Source organism: Phoenix dactylifera, chromosome 9, assembly GCF_009389715.1.
Source record: "Phoenix dactylifera cultivar Barhee BC4 chromosome 9, palm_55x_up_171113_PBpolish2nd_filt_p, whole genome shotgun sequence".
Classification (NCBI taxonomy): domain Eukaryota; kingdom Viridiplantae; phylum Streptophyta; class Magnoliopsida; order Arecales; family Arecaceae; genus Phoenix; species Phoenix dactylifera.
In genome coordinates, this window is record NC_052400.1 from 15402965 (window position 1) to 15424853 (window position 21889).

Consider the following 21889-nt stretch of genomic DNA (forward strand, 5'->3'; position numbering starts at 1 on the left):
GTCGCCTCTTATGTTGCACGACACTCCGGGGAGTTCCACTGGACATCCACAGTAGAGCTACCGCCATATTTGTATTTTTTGCTTTCTTCTGATTTGGCAGGATGTACTCACGTTAGAGCTATATGAATTGCCGTTTTCACCCAAAAAAAATAATAATAACCTGCAAAAATTCTGTCGTGGTTGGAATTTGTCGAAGGATGCAAAAGAAACTCAAACTAGATAATCCTTGCTGTCTAAGAAAGCTTTTAGATAAGAAACTGGCTCCCACATATTGAAGGGGATTAGCTATCTAACTACATTGGAAAGGGAATATAGCTAATAAGTGGATACTCGTGTACCCATTATTTTGTGAAAGATAGGTAATCAACTAATCATAGTAATAATATGTTGTGAGGCAACTTTACCGTCATAAGGAAGTGTCGTGTTGGGGGGGGGGACCCAATCATAAGACGCTGAGATGGGTCCAAATGTTGTCCGCTAACCTTCCCAGTCCATGTGAGAAAGAGAAGGGGGGAAAAGAATGAGAAATGGCTCCATTGACTCGCAAGAAACTACCCTGTCTTATTAGCTAAGATTTGAAGCATTTGCTTTCTCTTTTAAACAAAGAATTAAATTCCAACGAGATTGAAAAAGTCATAACTGAATCCTATTTTCAGAGTCAAAAAGAAATTAACATGACTGCGTCGGCAATCTTTTTCTCTTGGTTGGTAGGAGAGTGTGTGGAAATATAGATGGTTTCCTTCATGCATAATCCAACCATCTTGCTTCACAAAGCCAAACCAGTAAGCTTTGATCATGTGTGCTTGTTATCGGGTCCCCTATATTATAGACTAAACAACTCTGATATCAGCCACCTCCTTGCCGCACCAATTCGCCTAATAAGTTGAACCAGTCTCCTTCCATTCAAAGGTGGAGACACACAGTTTTGGACCGTCCGACAAAAGACCACAGACACGGTGCCCATCTGAGATGGGAGACATGGCAATCCTTGGCTTGGAGCCTCATGCTCCTCCGCATGTTTAGAGGAAGAAGGCGACGAGAATTCTTGGTACTCTTGTAAGATTGCCAAGAAAGTTGAATTTTATCTAAAATTAAGATAAAGAGTAACCAAATAAATTATGAAAACAGAGGCAAGAAATTTGATGATGGTTCTACCTTACATCCATTTCATGAATAGCTCAAACTAGTTACCCTGACAGATGTCCAATAGTACGGCACCCATGAATGGCACAACATATAATTGTCTGTCACTCATGCCCACCCCCATGCAACAAATCATAGCAACCTTTCACCACATCAGTTTGAGAACAAGCTAGTTTAATAACTTCTTTTAAGATTCATATTTAAATATTAATCTCAAACTAGAGGATCCTTGCTGCATGAAAGGCATCTTGAATAAGTAAGAAGATGGTCGCACACGTACAAAAGGGAAACACAGCTTTAATGCTTTATGGGATTAGATGCGATACATGAAAAAGAGATGAATATCGAGCTGCCACCCCATCATCAGTAGGCTGGAGAATATTTTTGCATGCATACCTAGCGCGCACAGCCAAGCGTCTCTGAGAATTCACGATGCTTGGAAGGTCAGACCGGATCCAGCCAGCTTCTCTTGGACAATTCGGTCCAACGTCTCCCCCATTTCACGACTCAAATGATTTGCCCAATCTCCAACCTTGCCTTTTCTGAAAAACGACTCGTGCGGCACGCTTGTCTCCCTTACTTCGTATACACCTCTTTTATTCACCTCCATACTGCTGAGCTTCTCAAAACTGCACAGTTGTACAATCTCCTCCACCACCCCATCCTTCTCCTCCTCCTCCGAGAAGGGACGCCCCACGTACTCCGCTACCCTTCTCACGTTCATCTCCTCGTACTTCAGGAAAAGCACCTTCTCCGACCTCCTCAGGCTCTCCCTCCAGTACTCGAGATTATGATCCCAGATCGGCCGAAAAGCGAGACCCCACCGCAAAACAACTCGAAGGCTTCGCTCAGCCCCATGCTGTCGGGCTTGAGCTTTTGCGCGATGTGCCACAACGAGACCACCACATCCTTGGGGTCTCGGCAGAGATAAACTAGCCGGCAACCGCAGTCGGCCACAGAGGACGGCAATATGGAGTAAGGCAAGTGGGTGGCGAGGAGCCTCGGCGGAGGGATCGCCTCCAGATCGGGGAATCGATGGCGAAAGGGGACCTCTAAGAAGGGCACACATGCATGGGGGTTGCGGGTGAGCAGAGGGTGTTGAGCGAAGGTGTAGTTGGTGCGGTTCATGATGGCGAACAGAAGTGCTTTAAGCCAGGTGGTGCCGGATTTGGGCTGGGTGACGAGGATGAGGTCGGAGGGGCAGGGCTTGAAGTGATCTTGGAGGGCCATCACGCGTGGAAGCATATTTTCATGGACCCAAAAGCCTTTGTACATTCTGAGGGGATGTGCAAAAAATCCTTTATGTTTTCGTAGCGAGGATTGGAGATCGCTGTGCTCCTTGGTGGAGACTTCGCCTCTCTCCTCTTGAGGATTCTCTTGAGGATTGGAAGGAAGAGAAAAATCCATTGGACTCAAACTTGATTATCCTTGCTGTCTAAGAAAGCCTTTATATAAGAAGCTGTTTGCTACCTAGCAGTTACATTGGAAAGAAAATATAGCTAATAAGTGGATATTCATGTATCCACTATTTTGTGAAAGATAGGTAATCATTTAACCATGGTAATAATATGTTTTGTGAACAGAATTTTTACCATTCCGTTCCCCAAAGATGTAATTTTTTTTCGAATTATGAAAAAACTAGTGTTAGAAGCTTCAAAACAACCACAATCTCCATAAAAGTTAATGATTTTGGTGAATATTTTTCTTTTTAAAAAATTACTCTGGCATCACAACTATTAAGTTATCAATAGATTAGCTCGCACCTTTAAGTTTAAAAAACTATTTTTATTTATCAATTAAAAATTTGTATTATTGTACCATACAAAGTTATAGTTTTTCTAAAAAAGAAATATTTGAAATATACAATGATGAAAACTGATAAAAGAGTTGTTCGAGAGGAGGTTGGATAGTGATGGTCATGACCATATATAATTGTCAAAAAATATATTTCAATTTGAATCAAATCCATTTTCTATTTATTTTTCATCAATTAATTAGTTGAATCTCATAGTGCCATTCATTCTAATGGATCTCATCAAAAGAGAGAGAGAGAGAGAGAGAGAGAGAGAGAGAGAGATGGGGGGAGGTGGATCGTGGGACTCACTCTGGTTTCCAACTTATCATATTATAACCACATCTTTTTGTCTTTTCTTTTGACCACAAAGTACAATCATGGATACTTCACGTGCCAAGTACTTGTCAAGGTTGATATTCATTCATGAAAGAAGCTAAGAACGTCAACATTTTCAAAAGTATGACATCTGTAATGACGAACATGAAGATTCCGAACATGTCGTTACTACTAGGCTAGGCTGAAATCAACATTTGGTTGCACCAAATCTCTAATTCTCTGCTGAAATTGGTTGAGTATCTATCCAATTCCAAGGCGGAATAGGAAATTAAAGCCATTTTGGCTTATACAACTTGGCTTATTTGATAAAGTAGATATCTGAGAATTTTTCTGAATCCTACAGTCCCACCAGAAAGTATAATCCGACATGTTGATGGATGGTATTCAGATGTTAGGACTCATACTTGATAATCCTTGCTGTCTAAGAAAGCCTTTATATAAGAAGCTGGTTCCCATATATTGAAGGAGATTGGCTACCTAATTACATTGGAAAGGAAATTAATATATGACTCGTTAATCTTTCTGTTCCAAGTTTGATGTAAACATATCATGATGCATGCTTGAGTTCAAACAAAGATGTGATGAAAACTTGAATTAGACTTAATACGTCCAGGTGTCAAAGCGAACAACCATGCATCATGCTATTTTATGAAATCGAGTGCATATAGGTAGTCACCAATCATGATATGAGGGTTATGCTCGTGATGACGCTTTGTACTTCCAAGCGGCAAAGTATAAATAGGAGTTAGATGGTGCTAGATATACAGATACCGGAGTTCTGTGATAATAGACCCCTCGAAGGTGGTGTTTAATGCTAAAAAGTGTAGCAGAGTCTACCGATATATATATATATATATATATATATATGCTAGATTAGATAACTAATGTGATCATCTGCATGAATCAATCATGGTATAAGAATTGCCAGTGCTGATACCTTCATGTTATGTTAAAAAAGAGAGGTTCCAAATGAGCATGCATGGAACAAATGGAAACAAATCACTATGGAGTGAATAGATTGCAAATCATTTTAGATCAGCTGGCCATTGTAGTTTGAACACTTGTGATATATTGACCACATTAAAATGCTTAAGGCAATCTGCAGGATACTGGATCTAATGATAAACAAGAAACATGCCAGTTTCATAAGAAGGGATAATTCCTTAGTAGAAATGCATGGGATCCAATACTCTCATGGCCATGTGGGCTGAAGAACATATTAGATATCAATGGCAAGTCACTAGTGGAGACACTTGTCATATTATGAAGGACTTGCCATGGCTGCTTTAGAAGCTGTTGAATCATTGGCTCATGGGCAGAGTGAGGACGTAATTCTGCACTTAATGCATGAAGAAAAGGATCCTGGTTTTGCAGCCATTTTCGCAAACCTCTTCTTGATTCCAGCAGGGTTTCTCCATAAATGCTGAGCTTGTTATTTTTCTTTTCATGGATGAAAAATAGAATGACCGGAAGCCAGAAGCGCTCTCAAGAACCAGTGCTTAAACAACGTTTATCTACTAGAACAGTTCTGGTTGGCCTGGCTTGACAGTTCATAGTTGCAAAGTCCCTGTTTGGAATCATAAGAGGCAGCAATAAGTAGACAAATCAATATGCAAGAGATGACTTGGTAAATAGTTAGGATGCAACCACATTTGGAATTGGCACCGTCTTCAAGTTGAAATTATGATACAACGAGAAGAAAGATTGCTGGAAATGCTCCATAAGAGGAAGCACGTCCTAGATGCTAAACATAAAAGTAAAGAATTTGTGAAGGGTTACTTGGTAATCAGAATGTAGCTCATTGTTCAGCTGGTTATCGTGAACCATAAAAAAAAAAATAAAAAAAATCCCAGTTTCCTCAAAATATTTCTAGATTCACAAGCTGATACGAAATGGGAATCTGAATATGATGAGAAAATCGAAGAAAAAAAAAGTAGTAAGAGGAAGTTGATTAGTGGTAGATACTAAATCGGCCAAATCAATGTGACCCCAAAAACTTTAGAACAGCAATAATGGAGAGTTGGTGGCTTAAATTTTTTATCCGAAAATGAGGGAAAAGGCCCATGGAACATGAATACTTGCAGTTTGGGCTGCTACGAAGTCACAAAAAACAAGACAAAGCGCAACATGTTCCTCTTTTTATTGTTATCATTCAGTATGGTAATAAAATCCTATTTGGTTCTCATCTGCCAAATGGTACTAAGCAAGTAACAAGCTTGAGAGAAATGGGTCATCAGTCAGTCCATCTAGAGTAGACTACTCTCGAATCTCAATTACGATGACAGAATATAGTTCAGATGAAAAGCTTCATGAGAAAGGGTGATTCCTAAACCATTTTGAAAATGAACCCCAGAGGGCAGATGAGAAAGAAGAAATAGGCAAACGGAGTGCTTTGAGACCTGCATAAGCAGATAGATGATAGAGAATCTAGCTCTTTAAGTGGTAAAGGATCGAGCTCTTCAAAATTTATGCAAATAGATAAACGATAAAGTATAGAGTTCATTAAGATTTGTGCAAGTGGATGAATTATAAAGGACAAAGCATTTTGAGATTGCGTGAAAATCATGATTTGATTTTTTTTATTGATTTTTTATTTTATTAATAGTGTTAGAATTCAGATAGATGCGTAAATTCTATTGCAATGAAAATAAGATTTGGATGGCTATTTAAATTTTTTTATGTTTTGGGGGTTTAAATTTAACAGCCCCAAATTGGAAGGAAGTAGTACGTAACGGGAAGTTTCTGAGGTCAACCACCTCCGTAGGAAAAGCCGTGGCAAAATTAATACGATCAATGCATAAATTCCTTTTTTTTCCTCTGAAAATGCTGAGAGGACAACACGGCCAAAAAGAAACTTTAAAAAATAAAACATGAAAACCAAATCTTTCAAAACTCAGATGAAATGAAGACTTGATAACGTCAGATCGGATCGATCCACGCACGAAAACAAAAATAAATCAAAGAAATCATTGAACTTAAATGAATAAAGAGAACGAGAACCGCACCTTCCTTCCTCTGAAACAAAACCCTCGAACTCTTTCTTTTCTCTTCGATCTACTTCGCTGCTCGATTAACCTCTCTTTGTTTTAGTTTTCTTCGGTCAAGGAGGTGTCGGGCCCTAAATCATTCGCCCACCTTTGATCAAATCACCAACATACACGTGGTCAGTCAAGAGGCTGACTTCTGGAGTTCCTGAACAAAAATCATATGGTGCGTGTACCATACTAGATCGTATGGTACGCGTCCCTATTTCAGCCACATCAGTATGGTATGCGAATCTCAAAAAAAAATGGAATTGAGAGGGTGGGGGCACTTATAAACGTGGGACGCTGCGGGGACTTGAGGCGGAGTGTGGAGACTTCCGATTTTTTTTTTGGAGATTTGCGTACCATACTGACGTGGCTGAAATAGAAGCGATTTTTGTTCGGAGTTCCTCATGCAGATACTGCCACGCTGGCACTGCGTGTCAAAAGGGGCCACCCGATTGTCGTTTTGGTTCGTTCTCGGGTGCGCGATTATGCAGTCCATTCCAATCACAACAGTCCATGCCTCTGATGGTACTGCATGGAGAGATTTAATTGGATGATCAAACACAACGCTGTTTGGCGAGAAAGAGCAAGGGTTGATGGGAATTTTAAATTGGTTCTTGTTCTTAGACAAGAAACGTATGGGCTGGCACCAGGAAAAAGATATGAGCTGGTTTCCTATTTTATTATATGGAATAATGGACGTAGATATTCGATGAGAAAGAAAAAAAAAAGAAAAAAAAGACCCCATCAGTTTCTCACTTTTAAGGTTCTTCTTTAAGATTAGGATTAGTGGAAACATTGTAAAATAGGAAGTCCATCCTATATTTTTTTTTTTTGGTACTTGTCCCATATGACTTTTACTCCTCTTGGGTTGGCAAATCTCCGAGTGAGTGATGAGGGAAGGTCATGGATTCTTTAAAATAAATTATCTTGAGGAAAGAATTTTTGGTTTCAAATGGTTGGTAAAGCACGGTTGGAATGGGGCTAAGATTCTACGAGAGTGACCTAGGTTCGAAACGCGTGGGCATCGATTAAATGTGAAGACCGAATGCCCTCCTGCTTGGTTTGCCCGATAGAGTCGTCATCTGGTCCGCCGGTACCGAAGTGATGCTGGGATGACGTACTCACACGTGAGGCAACCCATGAGTCCGAGAAGGCACGCGGAAACTTACAATCTGCATCGAATATTCTCTGGTGGAAGGGGGGCCCAGTGGGGGCTGCTACGTGGGTGGGTTCGTACCCCCCTTCCCTCCTATTTTTTTACCAAAAAAAAAAAGGTTCGTAAAGCGCCAAATTAAATGAACTTAGACAAGTGGAATTATAAAGCTATAGCCGACCCAAGGCTGGATCGAGTCTTGGACTGGGCCCAAGAATGTTCGTAATTAGATTGACCTAAAATGGGGTCCAATAAATTTTGGGCAGGCTTGAGCTAATGCTATGCCCAGTCATGGGCCCAACCTGAAGTTCGAACTTAGATCTGATCTTCGTCCGAATTAATTAATAGGTCTTCGAAGTTTTCTGGTTTAGCCTCGCTATTTTAGAGTAATCGCGCCAAAAATTTTGGATCGATTGGCATGCAAGTCGGGCCTAACCTTGCGGCCCAAACATGCCAATTGGGCCTAGGCCCGATGTTGGGCCGACAATTACAATTTTCGGGCCTAAACCGGGCTCCGAACCAGACCCGCCCTGAATAAGACACTGAAATGGGTCCAAATGCTAACCTTCCCAGACCATGTGAGAAAGAGAAGGGAGGAAAAGAAAGAGAAATGGCTCCATTGACTCGCAAGAAACTACACTATCTTATTAGCTAAGATTTGAAGCATTTGTTTTCTCTTTTAATACAAAGAATTAAATTCCAATGAGATCTAAAAAGTCATAACTGAATCCTATTTTCAGAGTCAAAAAGAAATTAACATGACTGCGTAGGCAATCTTTTTCTCTTGTTTAGTAAGTGTGTGTGGAAATATAGATGGTTTCCTTCATGCATAATCCAACCATCTTTCTTCACACAACAAAGCCAAACCAATAAGCTTTGATCATGTATGCTTGTTATGTTGCAACAAACACTCCCACAAGTAGCAAACTTTCACGTTGGACAGAGAAGTGCAACCACACTTTTTATGCTGCAGGAGTCATTGAAAGGGAGGCAATCAATCCCTAGTCCATCTCCTTAGTTTCTATTATCTTGGGTCTCTAATCAATATTATGCACAATAATAATGAATTTATACAATAATATATAAGGCACAAACATTAGGCTTCTTCAAAGGTTGAAGGAGAAATTATTAGACGAGTCAAGTTTACCGTGGACTTAGGATAAAATCATACTAGTATGTATTTCTATTGCACACTAAAAAAAAAAGAAAAAAAGGATTCACTTCATCCTAGATCCATAATAAACCTGATCGTACTTCATTATTATTTTTTATTGAATATGCTAAGTATCATATTGAAAAGAGTCGGCCTAATGTTAAGTATCCTGTGCCAACCATCGACGAGTTTTTCCATATTTCAAGGTAAGCTCATCAAATCGATGATGGAAACCACAATCACAATTATTTATCGAAATACGGTAACCATAATGAAAATCCTACTTCGTAACTATCGCTTTATTTATATTTCTTATTAAATATGCTAAGCATCATATTAAAAGGAGCCGACCTAATGTTAGGTATTCCCTACCTACCATTGATGTATTTTGCTATATTTCAAGGTAAGCTCATCAAATCGATGGCCTTGTTATGTTATTTAACCTCGCAAAACATAGGAACCGTAATCACAATTATTTATCGAAATACGTTAACCATAATAAAAACCCTACTTCATGATTGTTGCTTCATTTATATTTTTTTTATTGAATATGCTAAGCATCATATTGAAAAGAGTCGGCCTAATGTTAGGTATCCCTACCTACCATTGATGCATTTTAAAGGTAAGCTCATCAAATCGATGGCCTTGTTATGTTATTTAATTTCATGGATGATGGGAACTGTAATCACAATTATTTATCGAAACATGTTAATCTAATCAAAATCTTACTTTGTGATTGTCGCTTCATTTATATTTTTTTATTGAATACGCTAAGCATCATATTAAAAAGAGTCGGCCTAATGTTACTTGTCCCCTACCAACCATTGACACGTTTTTCCATATTTCAAGGTAAGCTCATCAAATCGATGGCCTTGTTATGTTATTTAATCTCGTGGATGATGGAAACCATAATCACAATCATTTATCGGAACACGTTAACCGTAATCAAAACCCTACTTCGCGACTACCGCTTCATTTATATTTTTTTATTGAATATGCCAAGCATCATATTGAAAAGAGGCGGCCTAATCTTGTTTCTAGCCGGCTTGTTTATTTTTGATTCTACTGTATGAATCTTTTCCTAGGGATCGGCCAAGTATACATCCTTCTATAGTCTTGAATGGCCATCACATATGGAAGGAAGTCTTCATGCATCTAAAAGCCTTTATTGATACATTCCTGCTAGAAGATAGCATCCTTCCCATTTGGAAAGGAGGGTATGAGATCGTGGACTCCTTTGGTTGGGTACCCTTGGTCTCCTTTTCCCTCTAGATTAACCACATGTTGAGTTTTCATCAGTCTGATGTCTACCATTTTTATTTAACATGCCATCTTGATATTGCGAATTCCAGTTAGAATATACTTGAAAAATCCAGTAGAATTGGAGTGAATTTTCTATAAGAATCGGGCATATTAGTCTGCTCAGCCTGTTTTTCTGAAGAAATGTCCTAGTTTTGGCCTGTATCCCATCTATAGGCCTATTGGACTGTAGGATTAGCAAAATAGTTTTTTGCATGAATACCCTTCTCAAAATTCAAATTTGAGTGAATACTCTCTTAAAATTTATATTTATTTCTGTACCCTCATAAAACACTATTTTTGCACAAATGCCCCTAATATAACGGTTCTTCTAACACCGCTAAAGAAAACCATATTTATTTTAATTAATAATACAATAAAATTTTAAAATTACTTTTTTTCCTCCATCGCAATTGCCTTATAAATGTCTCTTTTTGCACATCTACCTATTAAAGGCATTTTAGTCATTTTAATTTGAAATCATTAATTTTTTAACCGCATTAGATGGCGTGGGTACATATGCAAAAATAAGAATAAAAAAATAGCAGCATAGCAAAACAAGCGTTTAGGGTATATATGCAAATATCAAATTTAGAAATATATTAATGTAAAATTCGATATTTAGAAGAATATTCATGCGAAACACCCTTATATATATATATATATATATATATATATATATATATATATATATATATATATATATATATATATATTCTTCCTATAGAATTTGGGCTGAAGAAAAATTGATTTGATATTGGTCTGACTTAAATAGACTATATAATCTATAATTCTACAAACATTTCAGTCCAATTCAACTAGATTTTTCAAACAAATTCTTAGTATATCATGATTACCCGGCGAGAGCGCAACTTACTATGATTTATGGGATTGGTTTTGTAATTGTCAGGGGCTACGCCTGGAAAGCATCGTGTAATTGGGCCATTCCGCTAGAACGTTGTCAACTCGATCTGAAGTATGTTCCATTTCGGCATGGCAAATATTGCATCCCTTGTGAAAGATTTTAAAATTCAACTCTCTCGGAAACCTTAAAATATTATCAAGAGAGGATAAGGATAAGGGTTGCCAAGAAAGTTGAATTTTATCTAAAATTAAGATAAAGAGTAACGAAATAAAAAATAAAACAAAGGCAAGAAAATTGAAGATGGTTCTACTTTACATCATTGATGATGGTTCTACTTTACATCCGTTCAAGCATAGCTCAAACTAGTTACCCACCAGACAGATTTCCAATCATACTGCACCAATGAATGGCACAACCTCCACTACAGGAAAACTGAGCTATCCCGACGCTTTTGTTGACCTATAGCGACGCTTATAAGCGTCGGCTAAAGTACCGCCAACGCAATCTAAAGCGTCGCCAAAGCGTCGATTATACCAGAGTGGCATAATTTTTTGCCGACGCATGACGAAAGCGTCGGCAAAAACAGGGATATCACGACGCTTGTATAGCGTCGGCCAAAAACAAGCATTTGCGTCGGCAATAATCCGACGGTATGAAATTCTCTGGTTTTCGCCGACGCTATATAGCGTCGGAAACTTACGACGCTTTTAAGCGTCGGTAGATCCTTATGCCAGTGCTGTCCCACGAAGTTCTATTAAAAAACTGATTGAACTGCAAGTAATATAAAAAAATATTAAACTAAATTAGGGTATGAATCACCAATACGAACTCATGGTACAAAAATATCTTGGCAAATTTTAAACTGAATTGGAAAGTTCTAACCACAGATCTCTTACGGAATGACCGGTGATTGGATTGAATTCCTTTTACGTGTCTATTTATATCTATCAATTACAGCATGCTTCAAGTCTATTTTTTTTTATCTTTCCTTTTGTTTATTAAGTTCGGATCTGTTTAATCATTGAAATATATTACTATTATTGATATATATCTAGGATGTAAAGAACTGAATCGCTCCTTCAAACCTGGACTGATGGATCTGAGCTCATAATGAATATATTACTATTTTTAATGTAATATCAGATGACTTTTATCAAAGATATTGGATTCGGCTATCAATTTAAAATTTCGTTATCTTCAGACCACAAGTGCCAGATATGCGCCGGGACCTCAGCTTCAGCTCATGCATAGGTGTACAAGATCTAATTAGACCAGAACCCGCAATTGAACAGCAGAATTAAGAGCTACTCAAGGTTAAAAAGTTGAGTTGGCTTCAGCATATTCATTAGGGGTCAGAGATCTGTACAGGCAACAGTACCAATCAGAAGTAAAGGAATTCCAATGACATCAAGAATTTTGGCTCCAATTTCTCATTTATTTTCATACACAAAATCATTTATAAGGTACCAGTCAACCAACACATTGAAGTAGTTTGACCAACTCCACATGCCACCATTAAAGAGAACAATTGCAAATTGTCAAACACCATGATACATCCTGAAATTTGAAGAACAGAGCATCTCACTTATTACATTATAATGTGTCCACACTTGGCACAAATTTTTCAAAATTTCTACTAAGAAGACTCCTATGCACATGTTATCATCTAAACTCAACCACTGTAACTGTCAAACTTTTTAATAAAGTTTTCAAATGCCTGTAGCTAGTGAAATTTGCACAAACCGGATAACAAAAACTAGTTACTCAGTAAACATAAATAATTTACATTTTCTGTGAGTGTTATTATCATGTATAGTTTGAACACTGTCAAACATTACAGCATAAAACTAGAATCTTGCCAAGGGTAACCAGCACATGCCGCGAAGGCTTCGAATAATTAAAGGCATAATAGATGATGAAGTAGGCATTTTGGATATTTAAAATACTTTAGGTTGATGGAATCATGTACGAGCAAAAAATTAGCTTCTGAAAGAAGATATACTAAGAACCGAGTACACAACTCATCAGGACATTATGGAATAACGGTGCTCTGTCTATGAATTCAGTAGCCTTGCCATACAAAAAAGCTACAATGGTCAATGGCCTATCGAAAACAGAAATCCTGTTAAACATGCTTTCATATTCTCGGCTAGGACTTCTCAACATTAATCAAGTGTTAGATGTATGCCCTAGAAGCCAATCTGGCGGACACATTATTAATTCTAGGACATAAATTTGTACTTGACTTTATTATTATTGAATAATAAATGGGCATCTTTTTCATTCATATTGTTTATGTGTCTATGAATCGTCCAAGGAATTAATAAGATGATGATACATATTCTCAAGAGTTGAGAATTTGAGCCATGTATCATTGGTGATTAATTTCTAAATGCTCCTGATCAATGGATCATCACGAGGACGGTGATCGATCTGATCAGTGCACAGATCACTTTCCTTATGGATAGACGAGACTCGAGTCCACAGTGTAGGGACACTGAAGTGATAGTGCAGGTGCTTGTTAGAGAACAAGGGTACTGAGCGTGACCAAGACAAGAAGTCACCTGGATGTCTATCCACTCGTCAGTGACTTGCTTGATGTTGCAGTAGTATGACTGGTCCTTTGACCTGCGGTGCTTCGGCTACTCACAGTGAGGTTATTGTAGTTTGACTACACGTATACATGGTCTCTAGCCATATGGGTCCTTGTAGTGTAGATTGGCTGCAGTAAGTTCACTGTAGGAGTAGGGTATGCACTTATATAGAATCTATCGACCTTGATAGAAGAGGAGTGATCCTATGTGATTTATTAGACTGAGTTCTAAGACCTTGGCCAGGGCAGTAATATAAAGTGGAGAAAGAGTTTTCCACTATCGAACTCAAGTCAAATAAATCTAGACATATTACAGACGACGGGGTTTGACGAGTTATCCATGACCTCCGGTCTGTAGGGATCCACGATAGAAGGACTGTATCATACGATAACTGCACCTAGAGGTTCATCATTCTATTCTACTGGGTGGCCACTACATACTGCTAGGTGTCACTGGTGGATGGTGAGACTCACAGGGATCATCTTGATGGTCGATAAACCCTGATGAGTTGAGTTGAAATTGTTTCAACCCATTGAAAGGAGTATTCAATGATATTGTGATAGAGATCGCAATATATCTCACTACCAGTCAGAATAGAACCTATGGGGTCACACACATTAGAGGTAATGACCGATCCGATGGTTGAATGTGATTAGAAATCACAAATAATCAATTAGATTGATAAATGAAAACCTGCTAAGAGTTAGTGGCTAGAAGAAGGAATAATTGCAATTGGATTGCAATTTAATTTAATTAATTGGATTTAATTAATTGGACTTGATCATGAGTCCTACTTGGAGTGGGAATCATGGAGTCCTAATTGGATTAGGATTTCAAATTAAATTAGAATCCTATTTGGATTAGGATTTCTAAAGTTCTAATTATCTTAGGGCTGAAATTTGAACAAGTCCTAATTAGATTAGGATTTTCTTAAGTCCTAATTAATTCTAATTTTAATCTAATTAATTAAATGACTCCTAATTGGATTAGGATTGAAGAGTTCAATAGAGTCATGGTTCAATTAAATCCTAATTAGATTAGGATAAGGAGGAAATTGAAATGGGTTCATAAAAATCCTATTTTGAATAGGATTGGACTCATGAAATGAACCCAAATTAAATCATCCTTTAATTTGATTAAATGGTGGATTTAATTGGACTTGAGGGAGGGGCCCACGCCCCTCCCCTTGGTGCTTGCGTGAGAAGAAAAGGAAGGGGCTACGCCCCTCCTTGCTTGCCATCTAAAGGGATAAGAATGAGTTCCTAAAAAATAGGAACTCATCTTTATCCCTTAATACTTCAAAAGGAGCATGAGATTTCGGCCAAAAAAATAGTTTTTCTCCTCATTCCAAACGTGAGCACCCTCCTCCATCTTCCTCCTTTGAGCCACAATCAAGAGAAGAAAAAGAAAAGCCTAAGACGCCCTCTTCCTTCTTCATCTTGGTTCCAAAAGGAAGAAAAAGAAAAAGGCTGCAGGGCTTTGTTCTTGTTCCTTTGGTTCTTCCTTCTTCTTCCTCCTCTCAAGCCAATCAAAAGTTGATTCAAAGGAGAGGACTTCAGCCATCCATAGCCATCTCTGCAAGGGAGCTAGCACCCCGGTGAGATCCAAAGGCTTCGATCGAGTCAGTACTTCGTGTGGATACCTGTAGAGGCCGGACGCATGTGCGGCTTCCACTGAGCCTTGATCAAATACCACGTAAATCAGATTTGCGGAGACCATCTACCCGCACAAGGTGAAGATCTGATCTTCTTAATGATTTTAAAATGGTTTAAAATAATTTAATTCTAATCTATCTACAAATGAAAGGTTTTAAAACACGTTCATGCGATGAACGGATCCCGCATATGTTTTTCCGCTGCAATCTGAAAATTATTTCGAATTTTCATGGCATATGTGGGATCCTAACAGTGGTATCAGAGCCATGGTTATGTAGATTAAGATTAGAATTAAATTTTTCAAGGCATTTTAGATCTGAAATTTAAGGGATTATGCTTGCTGAAATTTATGTATGCAGAATTTTCAGTTTGCTGTTTTTTCTGCATACTATTTTTTAGATGCTTAGATTAATAATTCTAAAGCTTTGATAATGTGATTACAAATATTTAGAGTCAAATCTAGCAAGATCAGCAAGTCATGAGATGAAATAATCAGTTAAATATCAGATCTGAAAATAATTTTTATGCATGTGATGCGTATGGTGATGATCATGGATGGACCCTTTGAATGTGCTGAAATGTTCTGCGATGTTCTGTGATGTTCTGTGATGCATGTAATTTTAATTTTTAGATGCCTGCGTGCATCTTAAATTCATGTATTAGAGACCTGTGTGTCTCATGAAAAGGGTTGTAATTTTATTTTTATTTTTATTTAATTTTTAAAGCAATCTGGGATGTAAACTGTGATGTGTGTTGCACGTCGATGGTTGATCGATATGTACATCAACAAGCTCAACATGCGCGGATCAAGATCAAGGGTTGATTGAAGATAGATCAAGGAGTTGATCACAATTGGACCTAGAGGATCAAGATCGAGTCAAGAGTTGAAGACGATCAAATCAATTGACGTGCATGTGCTTGTAAAATGACCCCATCTTGGATCCATGATCATCACCATTTAATTTTATTTTTGATAAATGCCTGGATGTTTAATGCTTATGTCTATGCGGGTAGACTTATATTTGCATGAGATGTGAATACGCGATCGAGTGAGACCTAAATCGAAACCTCCCTAATCAGTCGAGGGTGAACCAACATGAGTTAGTCATATTAGATTAATTGATCTAATTGGTGTCTAGGCAAGCCTATAAGGTGGTTACTTAATTAGGACCTTATTCTCTGAGTAAGGGGAGCCTCCCACCTGCTTACCTGGCCAATTGTTCGATTACCTCTTATGAAGAACTCAAGTTGCAAACACTAAGACTTGATTATGCAATATTAAGTCCATAGGTCTTCCACCGTAGTAGAGCTGCTAAGGTCTTTTCGGTGTTGATTTGTCTCGGCTGGACACAGTGGGCAAGTTGCATCGGGGGACTGGACCTCTCTATTAGACATGAGATGTTGTGGGGTAAAGGTGGGGTTGGGCACCAATAACTGTTAGGTGAGGACCCAATGACGACTTTATTTCCGCGGTTATACGGTGGGTCTGACTTAACTAAGTAATGGGACCAATAACTGTTAGGTGAGGTCTTCATCACTTAGAGACCAAGTACCACTGCAATATGCTTGAGAAGCATTGTACAAGAGTTGTACACTCATCCATTTATATGTCACCAATAACTGTTAGGTGAGGCGGCATGTAAATCGGTGAGACCGCAGTACCCACTAGAAATCCTAGTCGCGTAGGGTTTTCGTTTCTCCATCAGGGGAGTATAAGGGATTCGAGAAAATAGTGGGAGCATATTTGTTTTAAAAGTCCCTAGAACAAATTAAGTTCAAGTACAAAGTCTAACTAGAATCTTTACTCTCTATAGATCACAATGTCAGCTTCAAACCCTTTGACCCGAATCCTTGAGACCAACAGACTGACCGGAACCAACTATAAAGACTGTCTTAGGAACCTGAAAATTGTTCTAAATTGTGAGAAAATAGGGTATGTGCTCGAGAATGATATCCCTAGGTTACCAGCACGTCCTACTGATGATCAGCGTGAGACGCATTAGAAGTGGACTGATGACGACATTAGGGTCAAGTGCTACATCATGGCATCCATGACTAACGAACTTCAATGCCAGCATGAGAACATAAAGACTGCTCGGGAAATACTGGCTCATCTGCAAGAGTTGTATGGTGAGCAGAGCCGCACTGCACGCTTTGAAGTGTCCAAGAGGCTCTTCAAGGCAAAGATGCGTGAGGGGCAGTCTGTCCACGATCACTGTTTGACTATGATCAAGGACCTCGAGGAGCTTGAGAAGCTCGGTATGTCCATGCATAAGGGACTGCAGATAGATCTAATCCTGCAATCCCTTTCTGATTCATTTGGTCAGTTTATAGTAAACTACCATATGAATAAAATTGAATGCACAAAGACCGAATTGTTAAATATGTTGGTAACTGCTGAAGGGGCCTTGAAAGGTTCAAGGGGCTCTGTTTTGACTGCGGAGCTGACTTCTGGTTTCAAGAGAAAGTCTACTTGGAAGAAAAAGAAGCCTGCAAAGAAGCACAAGAAAGACAAAAAGCCTAAGAAGGAAGTTCATAAGAAAAGGGCTGATGACAAAGAAAAATGTTTCCACTGCAACGTCAACGGCCACTGGAAAAGGAACTGCCCTTCATACCTCGAGAGCCTGAAGAACAAAAAGGACACACCTTCTGAAGGTATGCTAGACTTGCTCGTGATTGAAACTAACCTTATGGTTTCTTCTACTTCTAGTTAGGTTATAGATTCTGGTTCTAGTGCTTATTTGTGCACTACTATGCAGGGTCTAAAGGAAAGTAGAAGGCTGGCGGAAGGTGTAGTGACCCTTCGGGTTGGCAACGGGGCAAGAGTTGCTGCTGTAGCTGTGGGCACCTACCCTCTGCGATTACCGTCTGGATTTAGTTTATTGCTTAGAGACTGTTATTATGTCCCTGCTGCTAGCAGAAATTTGATTTCTGTTTCGTGTTTAGCACAGGATGGTCATGTTTTGACTTTTGACAAAGACTGCTGTTCTATTTATTTCAGAAATAAATTAGTTGCACGTGGTTTCATGATTGACAGTCTCTATCACTTGCATATTGATGTGTCTGTGAATGTGTCTGAGCAAGTAGTGGATGCCATAGGATCTAAAAGGTCGAGAGATGAGATAAACCAGAAGTATTTGTGGCACCTCAGGCTTGGCCATATTGGAGAGGACAGAATGAACAAAATGGAGAAAGATGGGCTTCTCGGCCCATTGACTTCCGAGTCATATCCAGTTTGTGAGTCTTGTCTTCAAGGAAAAATGGCTAGATTACCCTTTGTAGGACATGGGGAGAGGACCACTGAAATACTTACCCTGGTACACACTGATGTGTGTGGCCCATTCGATGTGCTAGCCAGGGGTCGTTATTCATACTTCATTACCTTTACCGATGACTATTCACGATATGGGTATGTGTATCTTATGAGATACAAATCTGAGTCTTTTGAAAAGTTCAAAGAGTTCAGAAATGAAGTAGAAAAACAGATTGGAAAAACTCTTAAGGTTCTTCGATCAGATCGAGGAGGAGAATACCTTAGTGGGAAATTCCAGGATTATCTCAAGGAAAATGGCATAGTCTCACAATGGACACCTACGGGTACACCTCAACTCAACGGGGTGTCAGAAAGGAGGAATCAGACTCTATTGGATATGGTCCGATCCATGATGAGCTTCACTGATCTACCTATGTTTCTTTGGGGAGATGCCTTATTATCCGCAATTTATTTATTGAATAGAGTTTCCTCTAAATCCGTTCCTACCACACCGTATGAGATATGGCATGGTAAGAAGCCGAGTCTTGGTCATCTCAAGATTTGGGGATGTCCGGCCCACGTCAAGCGACTACAGGCGGACAAGTTAGAGTCTAGGACCATAAGTGCTCGTTTCATTGGATATCCTAAAGAGTCATTAGGATACAATTTTTACGTCTCAGAGGATCACAATGTGTTTGTGAGCCGACATGCCGTCTTCTTGGAAAAACAGTTTATCCTTGATAGAGGCAGTGGGAGAAAAATTGAGCTTGAAGAGAGAGTCTCTGAAAAGCAACGAGTCATGGATCCTATAGAACCTATTCATACAGAGCCAGTACACGTAGTACCTCCTCCACCTCGTAGATCTAGTAGGGTCTCCCATCCTCCCGATAGATACTTAGGTATACTAGTAGAGGACACCGAGGAAATGTTCCTCATGGGAGATAGGGAACATGTACAGGATCCCAATACCTACGACGAGGCGATATCTGATATCGATTCCGAGAAATGGCTGGAAGCCATGAAGTCGGAGATAGACTCCATGTATTCCAACCAAGTCTGGACCTTAGTAGATCCACCAGAAGGTATAGTACCTATTGGATGTAAATGGATCTATAAAAGGAAGATAGGTTCGGATGGAAAGGTAGAGACCTATAAGGCAAGGCTAGTAGCGAAAGGGTATAGTCAGCGCGAAGGCATTGACTATCAGGAGACCTTTTCACCTGTAGCCATGCTGAAATCCATTCGAACATTGCTTGCTATTGCAGCATTTCATGATTATGAAATATGGCAGATGGATGTGAAAACTGCTTTCCTGAATGGATATCTTGATGAAGATATCTATATGGAGCAGCCTTTGGGTTTCACTTCCAGTGATAGTGATCACAAGGTCTGCAAGCTGCAAAGGTCCATCTATGGACTAAAGCAAGCATCTCGGAGTTGGAACACTCGTTTTAATGATGCGATCAAATCGTTTGAGTTCATTAAGAACGAAGAGAAACCGTGTGTTTACAAGAAGGTTAGTGGGAGTGCTGTCGTGTTCCTCGTACTGTACGTGGATGACATCCTCCTGATAGGAAATGATATTCCTATGCTAACCTCGGTCAAGGTCTGGTTATCAAAAGAGTTCTCCATGAAAGACCTTGGGGAAGCATCCTACATTTTGGGGATAAAGGTCTATAGGGATAGATCTAAAAGGATGCTTGGCCTATCACAAAAGATGTACATAGAGGAGGTACTGAAGAGGTTCAGTATGGAAAACTCCAAGAGGGGTCTATTACCCCTTAGGCATGGGATTCATCTCTCCAAAAAGATGTGCCCCAACACATCTGAAGAGATTCAACGCATGAGCAGGATTCCTTATGCTTCTGCAATAGGAAGCCTCATGTATGCCATGCTGTGTACACAACCTGATATAGCCCTTGCTGTGAGTGTCACTAGCAGATATCAGTCGAATCCAGGTGAAGAGCACTGGACAGCTGTGAAGAACATTCTTAAGTACTTAAGAAGAACTAAAGATTTGTTCTTGGTCTTTGGAGGAGCATCGGAGTTAAAGGTTGAAGAATACACAGATTCAGACTTTATGACTGATATTGATGATAGAAAGTCTACATCTAGATATGTGTTATTGTGCAATGGTGGTACGGTAAATTGGAAGAGTTCCAAACAACCGATCATTGCTGATTCTACCATGGAAGCTGAGTATATCACCGCCTCTGAAGCTGCAAAGGAAGCCTTCTGGTTCAACAAATTCATTGCAGAGCTAGATGTAATGCCATCGGATGCCATCACACTCTACTGCGATAATAATGGCGCCATAGCTCTTGCTAAGGAGCCAAGGTCTCATCAGAAGTCCAAGCACATAGAGCGGCGCTTTCACCTCATACGCGACTATCTCGAGAAGAAATATGTCGAGGTACAGAGAGTAGACTCCGCGGATGTAATAACCCCAAATTTTTTTTTATATATAAAAAGGGATAGAATAGTCCTTTAAAATTGATATAAGGGGTAAAATTGGAAGGAATCAAAAGATAATGGCATAGTTGTAGATGCATTGAAGTGGTAAGGGTAAAATTGGAAGGAATCAAAAGTTAATGGCATAACGGTAGATATGTTGAAGTGTTAGGGGCAAAATGAAAATTTAATAATATTAAACAAAGGGTGAATAGTGTTTTGATGTGATTTAATTGGAGGGTTTGAGCCGGTGAAACCGAGAGAAAGAGGGAGGGGGTTCTCAGGCGTGAAACAGAGGAAAGAAAGAAAGAAAAAGAGAAGAAGAAGAAGAAGAAAGAAGAAGAGGAAGGGGATTCAAGGAGGAAAGGGATCCCGGTTGCACTTCCAGCTGAAGGAAAAAACGTAGATCTCCTTCCCCTCTACGCAAGGACCTCGATTTCCAAAAAGAAAAAGGTAAATATCCATCGCTATCTAGTCTTTTGATGACATTAGGCTATACAAAGGGTGGATATAGTCTAGAGGGGTCGGATAAGGGTTGTAGAGGTGGTTAAAAGAAGAAGAATCGGATTTTGACAAATTTTTCCGGCACTACGGAAAAACTGTGTCGAAGTCCCAACTTCGGCAAATTATTTAGGGGGTCAAACGGCCTCCGATGATGATGCATGTTATCTCTTTGGAATCCTCTGTGAGTGTAGAATGTTAGGTAAAAATTTCATCAAATTTAGAGTCCTGAAAGTGGATCAAAACCGGGATGAAGTAACCCACTGTCAGTTCGGGTTACTGTTTATCCGGGTGGAAAATAAGGGATTTCATGCCATAATAGGGTATTAAGCCTAGATTAGGCTAAGGGAGACCTTGTACTCGTGCAAGGGAGTCCCTAATACACATAAATGATGAGTTAATTAATAGAAAAAGAAAAAGAGAAAGAAAAGAAAAGATTTAGGAAACGGGGAAGTTGAATCAATTAAAGTTTCCTATATTATAATTGGCACGTAGATTATAGCCCTTGATACAAGACTAAATGTATTGTAAATGCATATCACAGTTGGGCAAGAAGCTAGGAAACAAGAGGAAGAAGTTCCCCACTGCCAGCTGTAGATTTTTGGAGGCGTATCAGGGCTGTGCCAGATTGTAATAACCCAAATTTTTTTTTTTATATA

General features: G+C 39.2%; 1 protein-coding gene and 1 long non-coding RNA gene across 2 annotated transcripts; both read right to left on the reverse strand.

Moving 5' to 3' along the window:
* Positions 1 to 1375: 1375 nt before the first annotated feature.
* LOC103699298 (flavonol 3-sulfotransferase-like) lies at positions 1376 to 2619 on the reverse strand. The gene has a single exon (XM_039130170.1). It carries the CDS (start codon positions 2210 to 2212, stop codon positions 1571 to 1573), a length of 642 nt encoding a protein of 213 aa, XP_038986098.1. The 5' UTR covers positions 2213 to 2619; the 3' UTR covers positions 1376 to 1570.
* Positions 2620 to 4279: 1660 nt separating this feature from the next.
* LOC120111918 lies at positions 4280 to 6431 on the reverse strand. Its single transcript, XR_005513353.1, has 2 exons — positions 6280 to 6431; positions 4280 to 4841 (listed from the first exon to the last, which is right to left on the reverse strand). It is a non-coding gene; the product is annotated as an uncharacterized LOC120111918 (long non-coding RNA).
* Positions 6432 to 21889: the final 15458 nt, after the last annotated feature.